The sequence below is a fragment of the Heloderma suspectum genome, chromosome 11 (genome assembly GCF_057233095.1).
Source record: "Heloderma suspectum isolate Gila_16-S chromosome 11, 16-S_ref, whole genome shotgun sequence".
Lineage (NCBI taxonomy): Eukaryota > Metazoa > Chordata > Lepidosauria > Squamata > Helodermatidae > Heloderma > Heloderma suspectum.
This window is the reverse complement of record NC_139468.1, coordinates 2,978,701-2,991,992: the sequence shown is the minus strand read 5'-3', so window position 1 is coordinate 2,991,992 and position 13,292 is coordinate 2,978,701. Positions and strand designations below refer to the sequence as shown.

Sequence of the window (13,292 nt, the reverse complement as noted above, 5' to 3'; positions counted from 1 at the left end):
AAGCAGATGAGATTAAGAAGAGGTGGAAAGAATACACAGAAGAGCTATACAGGAAAGATCTGAATGTCCCTGATAGCCATGATAGTGCGGTCACTGAACTGGAGCCGGACATCCTCGAGAGTGAAGTCAAGTGGGCCTTAGGAAGCATTACTAACAACAAAGCTAGCGGAGATGACAGTATTCCAGCTGAGCTATTTAAAATCCTATAAGATGATGCTGTTAAAGTGCTGCACTCAATATGCCAACAAATTTGGAACACTCAACAGTGGCCACAAGACTGGAAAAGGTCAGTTTACATTCCAATTCCAAAGAAGGGCAATGCCAAAGAGTGTTCAAACAACCGTACAGTTGCGCTCATTTCACATGCCAGCAAGGTGATGCTCAAAATCCTACAAGCTAGGCTTTAGCAGTATGAGAACTGAGAACTACCGGAAGTACAAGCTGGGTTTCGAAGAGGCAGAGGAACTAGAGATCAAATCGCCAACTTTTGCTGGATCATGGAGAAAGCAAGAGAATTCCAGAAAATGTCTATTTCTGCTTCATTGACTACGCTAAAGCCTTTGATTGTGTGGATCACAACAAACTGTGGCAAATTCTGAAAGAGATGGGGGTACCAGACCACCTTACCTGTCTCCTGAGAAATCTGTACGAGGGTCAAGAAGCAACAGTAAGAACCAGACATGGAACAACCGATTGGTTCCAAATTGGGAAAGGGGTATGACAAGGCTGCATATTGTCGCCCTGCTTATTTAACTTATATGCAGAGTACATCATGAGAAACGCTGGGTTGGATGAATCACAGGTTGGAATTAAGATTGCCGGGAGAATTATCAACAACCTCAGATACGCAGACGATACCACCCTAATGGCAGAAAGCGAAGAGGATCTAAAGAGCCTCTTGTTGAGGGTGAAAGAGGAGAGTGCAAAAGCTGGTTTGAAACTCAACATTAAAAAAACAAAGATCATGGCATCTGGCCCCATCACTTCCTGGCATATGGAAGGGGAAGAAATGGAGGCAGTGACAGATTTTACTCTCTTGGGCTCCAAGATCACCGCAGACGGTGACTGTAGCCATGAAATTAAAAGACACTTGCTCCTTGGGAGGAAAGCTATGGCAAACCTAGACAGCATAGTAAGAAGCAGAGACATCACCTTGCTGACAAAGGTCCGTCTAATCATAGCTATGGTTTTCCCAGTAGTAATGTATGGCTGTGAGAGCTGGACTGTAAGGAAAGTTGAGCACCGAAGAATTGATGCTTTCGAACTGTGGTGCTGGAGAAGACTCTTATGAGTCCCCTGGACTGCAAGGAGGTCCAGTCAGTCACTCCTAAAGGAAATCAACCCTGAGTGCTCATTGTAAGGACAGATACTGAAGCTGAAGCTCAAATATTTTGGCCACCTAATGTGAAGAGAAAACTCTCTGGAAAAGACCCTGATGCTGGGAAAGACTGAAGGCAAAAGGAGAAGGGGACGGCAGAGGGTGAGATGGCTAGATAGCATCACCGATGCAATGAAGATGAACTTGAGCACGCTCCGGGAGAGAGCGCAGGACAGGAAGGCCTGGCGTGCTATGGTCCATAGGGTCACGAAGAGTCGGACACGACTTAACGACTGAACAACAACAACAACATCAGCCTCGGATGGCCTTCTCTCTGTCCCATCAGCAAGGACAGCTAGACTGGTGGGGACGAGGGAGAGGGCCTTTTCTGTGGTGGCCCCCACTCTGTGGAACTCCCTCCCTAGGGAACTCTGCCATGCCCGCTCTTTAATGAGCTTCCGTCGTGCATTAAAAACGTGGTTGTTCAGGCAGGAATTTGGGGTGGGCTAGGGTATTTTAGAAAATGTTTTTCCTGTAGAATTTTATTGTTTTAGACTGTTTTGTTGTATGTTGTACATCGCCCAGAGTGGCTGGGTGACCAGCCAGATGGGCGATTAATAAATTTAATGATAATGATGATGATGATAATAATAATAATAACAACAACAACAAAGTTTGAAATGATGTTGGTTTGTTGCATTACTTATGAGCCACCAATGATATGAGTGTTTATACCACTGGCTGTCCTTCCTGAATGGGTAGTGCCCCACTTTTGTCAAACCCCTTGAATTACAGCTGAAAGTCCTGACTTCGCTCCCATCTGGGTGTGTTTCCTTTCAACTTCAATGTGGTGGTGTACAGAGGCCAACTGCCAAAACAGTTATCCTAGTTCCAATATTTCTGGCCCTGACTGTATCTTAGAGTTCTCAGCAAAAACAAATGGGAACCTCAGCACATAGAGGGGTTAAAGCCCATCATCAGGGAAGTGCAATTCACTCCTTTCATGTCAGCCAGTCCCTCGTGCACACAGGTAAACCTGCATACTTACAAACATGCAGACACACAGAGGGAGCCCTTTCCAGATATGCAGGTACTTTTGCAGATTTGCTCATACAGAGGCCTCCCAACAAGCAGTCGTTAATGAACAAGTCCTTAGTAGAGCCATCACAAAGGGCCCCCCAAAGTGGGATTTTCCATAAAACATGGGACATCAGACAAGCCTAGATATATCCCAGTTACTTAACTGAAGACCATGTTAGAAATCAGCATATGAATAAGTCAGTATGCAAGCGAAGGGAGGGAAGGGGCCATAGCTCAGTGGCAGAAGGTCTCTTGCAGGAGGCCTTGCATGCGGAAGGTCCCGGATCAGTCCCTCACAACACCAATTAAAAGGATCAGGTGGCAGATGAGGGAAAGTCCCTTCTCAGCCAGAGACCCTGGAGAGCTGCTGCCAGTCAGTCACACTGGGCTTGATGCACAAAATGTCGGACCTGGTAGAAGGCAGCGTCTTATTGTCCCACTTTGGATGTGGGGCAAACCGATTTCCCCTTTAGCAGACTGTAGGCAAGCAAACGGTCAAAAGCACAGTATTATCAGTCCAGAAAAAGGGCAGTCCATAAACAGGGTCTTATCAGGAGTCCAGAAGTCAGCAGCTCCACCTGGGAGCCTTCCTTTGCAAAGGGCACTCATCCCCACAGGGATTCTTCTGGCCAGCCTCTTGAGACTCTGCTGTTCTTGGGGGCTAGGGGGTCGCTCAGCTTCCATCTTGGAACCCACAGCCATCCCACAGCCATCTCCCCTGAGGGCCCAGGCTCCTCCTGGCCTTCTGGCATGGGTTGCTCCTTGATGCTGCTTGTCTCTGGGATCGCTAACTCTTCCTCTGAAGAGGATTCCTCCAGCAGGGACAGGACTTCTATATTTCTCAGTGTGTGCACATATATGTGTATAATCTGCAGAGCAACGAGTAATTTAATAGGTACTAGGCCAGTCAGAGGCAGACCTTGTTAATTATGGCAGAGACCAGCAATTCTTCAGTTCAAACCACAAATATGCATGTTTCTTGGTCCGACAGAGGACAGAAGGGTTTTGCACAATTTGGCGTAAAGAGAAGCCATCCACCATGCTGCAAGATGTCTGGGTCCCCCTCCAACAGGTGGTGGAGTTCTTTCCGTGACCAAGGAAACAAATCTTAAATAACTGGTTCAATTACACCTACCATTTCTCAAAGAGTAATGCCACCTAAAAAGAAGAAAACAACTTCTCAAGAGCTACTGGCTTTGACAAAGACCCAGCAGTTCAATGCGCTGAAGCGGTTCAACCATTTGCGGAGGTGTGCTAGTTTTGTTCCTCTGGCGTGGGATAAACAAATGAACAAGAACTTTCAGCATGCAGACGGTTTTGTCAGATGCTGCCTTTAGAGGACTGGCCTGCCACTGCTGGGCCGTGACCTACGAGTGGGCCACACCATCAGCATTACCAGCATTTTCTCTTTTTCATCTTTAAAGGGAAAGGGAAAGTTAGTGAGGACGAGGAGGAGAGAGCAGGAGAAAGAGAGTGAGAAAGGCCTTCTCTAGGGGCCTGGTTGAGTTGCTGCTTTGGAACTGCCTATCTCAAGTTCTACTGAGACTCTGAGAGGAATCGTGGGCTTTGGGTCAGGAGAGAGGCTGCCGCGACAGAGCCAGCAGGTCTGTCGATTTCGGTTGGTGCTATGTGATCGGGGAGGAGCCATAATTCAGTGGGGGAACACCTGGTCAAAATGCAGAAGGTTCCGGGTTCAGTCCAGGGCGTTTCCAGTTTGAAAAAAGGATCTCAGGTCACAGGTGAAGGGAAAGACTTCCGCTGGAGGCCCTGAATGCTGTTGCCAGAGAGTATGGACATCTTGGGCTCGCTGGATGTGCAACCTGACTCTGAATAAGGCTGCTTCATATGTGGCTTCCGGTGTACGTGGTGTGCATCGGGGCCAAAGCTGGGAGCTTCTAGCACCCATGTCAGTCTTCCCTAACCTGACACTCTCCTGATGGGTTGGACTACAACTCCCATAATTCCCAGCTAGCATAACCAAAGCCAAGCTGACTGGGGATCACGGGTGCTGTGGTCCCACCCATGCGGGGGGCACTAGGATGGCTGGCCTGTATTCGTTCTAAGGCATGCAAAGTCCTGCAGGATCAGCTTCCTCCCCAGGTCACCTTCGGCCAGGGAATGCTCCTGCGGTTGCACATAGGGCCATTTCCCCCCAAATGGAGGCCTGCCTCAGCCCCCGAAGAACCAACAACCCACGAGAACTGACCTTGCAACCCGGCCTCTAAGATCGCCCAGGCCAGACAACTGACGCATCTCCAGGCTCTTCAGCGTAGAATTCGTCCCGTAACTGAGGTTATCCCGGACACGAATCTGTTCCTGCAGAGCCTGCAATGAGAGAGCAGTTAAATGGGTGAACCCAACCACGTATGTGTGTGGAGTAGAGAAGATGGCACGGCAGAGAACGTGCAGGTAAGCTGCCAGTGCCCTTTCACACCCACAAACACGCATGTGCACACACACACGCTCCAAGCCCCACTTTCCCAGGGTTGGATCCTATGCGCTCTAATCCGCATAACGCAGGGGCGTTGAACCTCTTTCAGGCCAAGGGCCAAAACAACTGCAGAGAGGCTCTCGGGGGCTGCATTCCAGCGGTGGGCAGGGCCAAAGGCAAAATGGGCGGGGCCAAGGTACCAGTCTGTTTCAGCTGAAAGCTCTTCCTGCCAGGAGCTCAGCCTCAGGCGTGGCACTTCAGCCTTTCAGAACGGGGGGGAAACTACACAGAGGCTGGAAAACCACGAAAAGACAGGTGGCCTGGGGAGGTTCTGCCCCCTGCCATAAAGGTATTAGATCATCATGGGCAACGTTTTGGACTGCAACTCCCATCATCCCTCACCACTGACTGTGTGGATGGGAGCTGTAGTTCAACAACACCTGGAGGGCCACCAGTTGCCCAGTTCTGGATCAGACCCATCCACCGTCCCTTTGCCTGTCAGAGGCAACTGGTCATGATGGCTACCAGCTGCTGGGGGGGGATAATGGGGGCGGGTCTGTGGCCTTCATATCCTGTTTGTTTGTTTGTTCGTTTAATTTACATTATCTGTATACTGCCCCATATCTAGAACAGATTTCGGAGCAGTGAACACAAGAGATAAAATAGCAAAAGGATAAAAATGTCAGGGTGGACACTGAGCCCATAGAATCCCAGAGTAGTTCTGATTCTGAGGTGCAGCAGCTGCTTCTGGGAGAGGAGCGCGCTCATCCTTCCCAGGGCCCACAGCTGGCAGAGATTCCTCCCACCGGCATTCCTGACATAGATAGCAGTCCCGGGAGTGAGAGAGCGTGGGAAGAAGGCTTGCTGGATGCACAACGCCAACACAGGGAGCGGCGCCAAATGGAGGGTGCGGAAAGGAAGCGTAGTGCCCGGTAGGCACGCAAGCAATGGTTGCGCCCAGAGGATCCAAGGGAAAAGGGGAGGGACTCTCCCTAGCCCATAAGTTCGGGGTCTGCCAGTGATTCTCCTTCAAAAGGGGACCAACTGTTCCAACTGAGGGCACAGGTACTCTGCTGCTCATAGCTAGTCGCTAATAGTAGAGTTCCCCTTCACGGATCACTGCCTTGTTGTGGCAAAGGGGCTTGAATAACTCAGTGAAGCCATAAGCTATGCCATGCAGGGCCACCCAAGATGGACAGGTCATGGCAGAGAGTTCCAACAAAATTCCACTGGAGAAGGAAATGGCAACCCACTCCAGTATTCTTGCCAAGAAAACCCCATGGAACGTATCACAAGGCTACAAGAGATGACGCCAGAAGATGAGCCCCTCAGGTCGGAAGGTGTCCAATATACTACTGGGGAAGAGCAGAGGGTATTTCCAAGTAGCGCCAGAAAGAGTGAAGCGGCTGGGCCAAAGCCGAAAGGACACTCAGCTGTGGATGTGTCTGGCGGTGAAAAGGAAATCCGATGCTGTAATGAATAAAATTGTTTAGGAACCTGGAATGTCAGATCAATGAATCAAGGTAAGCTGGAGGTGGTCAAACATGAGATGGCAAGACTGAACATCGACATCTTGGGAATCAGCGAACTAAAATGGACAGGCATGGGCGAATTTAATTCAGGTGACCATCATATCTACTACTGTGGGCAAGAATCCCTTAGACGAAATGGAGTAGCACTCATAGTCAACAAAAGGGTGGGAAAAGCAGTACTGGGGTACAATCTTAAAAATGATAGAATGATCTCAGTACGAATCCAAGGCAAACTATTCAACATCACCGTAATTCAAGTCGATACCCCAACCACTGATGCCGAAGAAGCTGAGGTTGTTCGGCTCTATGAAGACCTACAACACCTTCTAGAACACCAAAAAAAGATGTCCTCTACATCATAGGGGATTGGAATGCTAAAGCAGGAAGTCAAGAAATAACCAGGATAACAGGCAAGCATGGCCTTGGTGTACAAAATGAAGCAGGACAAAGGCTAATAGAGTTTTGCCAAGAGAACATGCTGATCATAGCAAACACTCTTTTCCAACAGCACAAGAGGCGACTCTACACATGGACATCACCAGATGGTCAATATCGAAATCAGATTGATTATGTCCTTTGCAGCCAAAGATGGAGAAGCTCTATACAGTCAGTAAAAACAAGACCTGGAGCTGACTGTGGCTCAGATCATGAGCTGCTTCTTGCAAAATTTCAGCTTAAATTGAAGAAGGTAGGGAAAACCACTAAACCATTCAGGTATGACCTCAATCATATCCCTTATGAATATACAGTGGAGGTGAGGAATAGATTTCAGGGATTAGACTTGATAGACAGAGTGCCTGAGGAACTATGGATGGAGGTCCGTAACGTAAGATCATGGCATCTGGCCCCATCACTTCCTGGCAGATGGAAGGGGAAGAAATGGAAGCAGTGACAGATTTTACTTTCTTGGGCTCCAAGATCACCGCAGACGGTGACTGTAGCCATGAAATTAAAAGACGCTTGCTCCTTGGGAGGAAAGCTATGGCAAACCTAGACAGCATAGTAATTTATTTATTTATTTTTATTTATTGCATTTATACCCCGCCTTTTTTCCTCTTGCAAGGAACCCAAGGCGGCTTACATTATCCTCCTCCTCTCCATTTTATCCTCACAACAACAACCCTGTGAGGTGGGTTGGGCTGAGAGTCTGTGACTGGCCCAAAGTCACCCAGTGAGCTTCCATGGCCGAGTGGGGACTAGAACCTGGATCTCCCAGCTCCTAGTCCAACACTCTCGCCACTACATCACCTTGCCGACAAAGGTCCGTCTAATCAAAGCTATGGTTTTCCCAGTAGCAACGTATGGCTGTGAGAGCTGGACTATAAGGAGGGCTGAGCGCCGAAGAATTGATGCTTTCGAACTGTGGTGCTGGAGAAGACTCTTATGAGTCCCCTGGACTGCAAGGAGGTCAAATCAGTCAATCCTAAAGGAAATCAACCCTGAGTGCTCATTGGAAGGACAGATACTGAAGCTGAAGCTCAAATATTTTGGCCACCTAATGCGAAGAGAAAACTCTCTGGAAAAGACCCTGATGCTGGGAAAGACTGAAGGCAGAAGGAGAAGGGGACGGCAGAGGATGAGATGGCTAGATAGCATCACCGATGCAATGAATATGGTCTTGAGCCCTCTCCGGGAGAGAGCGCGGGACAGGAAGGCCTGGCATGCTATAGTCCATGGGGTCACGAAGAGTCGGACACGACTGAACGACTGAACAACAACAATAGTAGAATTGTTACGTTGTAAAAAAGGAATAAAGCTTTGAAAAGAATCCCTTTGTCTGTGTCTGGACTTGGCTACTGGATTAGACTGAAAGAGCCCGCCAAGGAGCCCTTAACAAAAAAGACTAAAACAACAGATTAAAATTATGCTATTTTAAAAAACAGAATAGCAATAAAAACCGTGACTGGTCTGTTAAGGAATGCCTCCTGGAACAGCGTGGTTTTCAGGAGGCACCAGAAACAGCACAGTGTTGGTGCCTGCCTGACCTCCAGGACCAGGGAATTCCAAAGAAAGGGGGCCACCACGTTGAAAGCTCTTCACCTGGTGGACTCCAATCAGGCCAGAGGTCCATGTGGAACCACCAGGAGCAAGCTCTCCAATGACCTCAGTGACTGAGCAGCTGGGTATGGGAGAAGGCGCTCTCTCAGGTATCCTGGTCCCAAATTGTTTAGGGCTTATGTGCTTGCCAAAGGCATTGGGATGATTGCTGTGAGAAGTACAATGCTAGACAGGGCTTTGGTCTGATCCAGAATATTATACGTATTGCATGGAGAAAGACCCAGAAGGTCATTCCCACTGATGTGGTTGTGTTATTTACACATATACCATAGCCGTGTGGGGCTTGGGGCGTGTGCATGCGTGTGGTCATACGTGCAAGGGGCCATAGTGATCACCAGTGCAAATCCAAGAGGTGGTAATTATGCATCTCAAATATTTGATTATTTAAAAAAAAAATACGTTGGAACATATTTAAAAAGAAATTGGAACATAATGTACCTTAGTGAAGATGGTAATTATCCCAGATTAATTAACACCGAGTGTAAATGTGTAATCTGTGTGTGGCGCTCAAATAGAACTGTAAAGAATTTGTTCCAGTTCTTTCTGTAGCTAAACCTGTAACCAAGCCTGAGCACGTGTCACTAAAACAATAGCATGTTCTTTTCCTGTTTACCCCCCAACCCCCTCCTGCCTCTTCGTTTTCTGCTTTCTCAATTGATTTTCCTGTGTTGAACTCTAGATTGTATGCCCCTTGGGGCAGGGACTGCCCTCTTGTACTCTGTAGAGTGCCTTGCATGCTGATGGCACTATATTATTACAATTATTGTAATTATTAATAGATGATGATGATGATGATGATGAATACTAATTTCATTTCCAGCATTTTTACTGATAAAAAATATGCAGAAAGGAGGGCTGCAGATTCTTAAATTCCAGCCATGCTTTGACCCATGCAAGCACTGGGCCACGTGCCAGCGATTCGCCCCTGACCTCGATGTCCCGGTTCAGCTGCCGGACGATGGCGGTGATGTTGCGGATGTGTTCCTCCAGGAGCTGCCTGGCCAGCCGGTCCCCACCGCCTTTGTTCTGCATCCTGTGGAGCGTGCAGACGATGTCCTCCTTGATCCGGAAAGCGTGCTCCACAAGAGCCGCAGTCGTCTTCTCATGGCTGAGGATTCTGTCCTCCAGCTGGTCCACGAGTCTGGCCGAGCCGAGAGGAACTGCTGTCAGGGCTTGGCTGTGGAGGGGGATGTTCCGGATCCGTCTAAAGGAAGGAAGCAGCCGAGATGCAGAGATGCTCGCTTTCTGGAGCGCTCAAGTGCTCACCTGCCACCCAGTTCCATTCTGTTTAATGTTTCTGATGTCGAAGGAGCACAGGACACCTTACATCACCTTTTATCTCACAACAACAACCACCCTGTGAGGAAGGTCAGCCTGAGAGATGGCATCTGGCCCCAGGTCACCCAGTGAGCTTAACAGCCTGGGGGAGGTATACGAACCTGGGTTACTCTTTTCTTAGTCTGGCACTCTAACCACTGTAGCATACTGCCCCAGTCATTATGACTCACTGACCCGCTTCACATGTTGCAACAACCCATGGTTTAACAAACTGTAGGTTGCTGAGAAAAAAGCAGGAGTGAGCAAGCGTGCCAGGTGTCGCTGCCCAATTGCTCCTGCTGCAGCCAGACGAAGCTAAGCCACCCAAGGACACTGTGTCCCCGGGTTGTTTATTGTGATATCTGAACCCGGACTTCTGGGTTGTTGGGGGATGAACAACCCAGACTTGCAAGCCATGGTTTGTTCTTGGGTTACAAGTCTGGGTTGCTCCTCCCCCAACACCTTGCAATTCCGGGTCCAGACGTCACAATAAACAACCCAGGGATGCAGTGCCCCTGGGTGGTTTAGCTCAGCGGGAGCAGCCGGGCAGCCAGGACCCAGCCTGCTCACTCACTCCTGCATGTTCACGACCACACAGGGTTTAAACTAACCTTGGGTAGCTGTGACATGTGAACTGAGCTGCTGTTTGTTGAGCATGAGGATCAGCCAAGACATGCCTGGGTGGACCAGCAGGATTACAGTGCCAAGAGCAAGCATGGCCCCACACCCCTGGCAGCCCATTAGTCCCCTTACTGCTGATCTGTTCATGCTGGAATTAATCCTGGGCCTTGGCAACCGCCAGAGTCAGGCCATGCCTGTCTAGCTCCTGCCTAAGTTGACTCCAAGTGTCTCCGCTGGTTCCTTCCTCTCTCCCTCTCTCTCAGTGTCAACTTTCACCCACCCCCAGCCTACTGTGCTCCCCATTTGCTTGCCTGCCCACCCACCTGTCTGCTTCCAAACCCAGCCTCATCCCAGCCCCCTTCAGACAGACTTCTCAGCTCTTGGCCTGCCACTCTTGAGTCCATTGCTGGATAGACACTGGCCTTCTTCTCCATCTGTCCAGGCACTGCATCCAGCTCACAAGACCATAAGAAGAGCCATGCTGGATCAGACAAAGGTCCATCTCGTCCAGTGTTCTGTTCACACAATGGCCAACCAGCTGCCTGTGGGAAGCCCACAAGCAGGACACAAGTGGAATAGCACCTTCCTGCCCATGTTCACCAGTCACTGGCGTACAGAGGCATACTGCCTCTGATAGAGGAGGCAGCACATAGCCATCAGGACTAGTAGCCATTGATAGCCTTCTCCTCCCCCATGAATTTATCTATTCCCCTTTTAAATCCAAACTGGTAGCCATCGGTGCGTCTTGGAATAGTAAAATACATAGTTTTAACTATGCAATGTGTGAAGAAGTCCTTCCCAATCAACTTCCTGGGGTGATCCCATTGGGTTCTAGTATTACGAGAGAGGGAGAAAAATGTCTCACTATCCACTTTCTCCATATCATGCATGATTTTGTACACTGCCATAATCCTGTAAGGTGAGCCCTGCTGGAACAGAGCAAAGCTCCGTCTCTATTAGCATCCTGCTTCCTTCCCACAGGGGCCAACCAGATGCCCCAGTGGGAAGCCCACAAGCAGGGTATGATGGCAAGAGCAGCATCCGTCCTGCCCCCTGCTGTGCCTCCCTAGGATCTAGTAAGCGGCTCCACCCTCCTGGTGGGTGCCGCCCGACGGAAGAATTGTCTTCTGGGCCTCTTTCACCCAGGTAGGCATAAACTAGGGATGGGTGAGAAATTTACCCTGTTTTTAAATGGATTAACCAGATTTTACCTCCTGAACTTGGACATGGACCTGAGTACAATTTATGGTTGAAAATCCATAGATTTCTGAGCTTGCAATGTGTTGTGGCAAAAAGAAGAAGAAAAGCACTGTACTTTTATATTGTAGTTTTAAGCTTTCATATTTTATATTGCTTTATGCTGTACCTGTGGTTTTAATTTTTGCGGACCATCCAGAGAGCTTCAGGTATTGGGTGATACAGAAATAAATAAATTTGACAATATGCACACATTTGAAAAATGCACAAAGAAAAATGAGTACATTTCCCAAATGTGCACATACACACACATTTTAGTCAATGGGTGCATGCATCCAAAAATGTGCCCACTGAGAAAGGTGCACAAGATTATGTACATCAATGTATATGTTACGAAAAACATGTATGGATTTCCATAGGGATTTTTCTTTTAATTGCAAACTCCTGTGGAAAAGGGAGGAATGAGCTTGACCTAAAAAAACCATCAATTTTGGGAAGACCAACATGGACAGATCCGTCCATCCCTACTTTAACCTGAATGCACACTGTGGTGGAAATACGCTTTCATGCACACCTGAGAGGGAAATTTCGGAGCCTGAACTGGGGGCCTTTTGCACGCAAAGTATGTGCCTTCTCCCCCCAGGCTGCAGCCCCCCCCCCAACAGCCCCATGTAGAATGGGATCAAAGAAGCAAATACTCCCCTGCCACACACACACTTTTCAAAACTAGTTTCTCACATGCCTCATGGTACCTTTCAGTCGGGCCAAGTGTCTGGAAGATGGGGCTCCTCTGCGCCATTTTCTCCTTCCAAGAATTTATGCCTGTTGGGGAAACAGCAGTGCATTACATGGCTGAAGCGGGTCGATCGTTCATCCGTCTCCACCTGCCCTGGAAATGAGTTCAGGTGACTTGCTTCAGGAGAGGCTACCCCAGCCTTCCCACCCCAACACTGGCCACGCTAGCTGGGAATTATGGGAGTTGCAGGCCAACACATCTGGAGGGCACCAGGTTGGGGAACGCTGGACACATCTGGAATTCATGCAGCCGAGAGGCCACAAAAGCTTTCCAGGGGAAAGGCCTGTGCTTGGTGATGCTGCCGGACTGAGAGCTCCACCCGTAAAGTGGGCTTGGCAGAAATAAAGCCATCTCTATGCGCTGATGAGCCTGGGGGAGGGGGGATTCATCTTCCCCTCCATCATGCATGCTCAGATTAAGCTGGCTTGTGTGCGGAGGGCCCAAAGGAGGTGCGTCAGTCCATGGCACTCTGCTAAGAACATTGGCAGCTGCCTTCTACTGAATCTGACCACCTAGCTCAATCTTGCCTGCCCTGACTTGGCAGCAGCTCTCTGGGGCCTCAGGCAGAGAGGGCTCTTCCCATCTGTGCCTGGAGATGCCCAGGACCTTTTCCAGGCAAAGCCTGTGTTCTGCGAGTGGCCTATGGCCAGGATGGAGCAGGGCCCGGGACGTCGAATTGTTTCTCAGCCTCTCTTTCCCCTAAGTTTTGGATATCTGTTGGCCGGGGCAGCTGCCTCCTGTTGGGGTCTGGAAGAATGAACAAGCTCTTAAAGATATTTAATCTGCCTATCAATGGCTACTGGTCCTGATGGCCTTATGCTACCTCCAGCATCAGATGCAGTCTGCCTATGTACCCCAAATGCTGGGGAACATGGGCAGCGGTGGGGGGAGTGATTTCCTGTGGTCAGCTGGTTGGCCACTGTGTGAACAGAATGCTGGACT

The 13,292-nt window shown here is 49.1% G+C and overlaps 1 protein-coding gene across 1 annotated transcript in view; it reads right to left on the bottom strand.

The window, feature by feature from the left end:
- The window catches only part of FAM81A (family with sequence similarity 81 member A), a 37,533-nt gene extending 25,160 nt beyond the window's left edge, over nt 1-12,373 (bottom strand). Inside the window, exons 1-3 of the mRNA XM_084816646.1 lie at nt 12,307-12,373; nt 9,350-9,623; nt 4,605-4,723 (exon numbers count right to left, since the gene is read on the bottom strand). Of these exons, the coding sequence (XP_084672772.1) occupies nt 4,605-4,723; nt 9,350-9,623; nt 12,307-12,353 (440 nt within the window). The 5' untranslated portion in view covers nt 12,354-12,373. The remainder of the gene's footprint in view (nt 1-4,604; nt 4,724-9,349; nt 9,624-12,306) is intronic.
- Nucleotides 12,374-13,292: the final 919 nt, after the last annotated feature.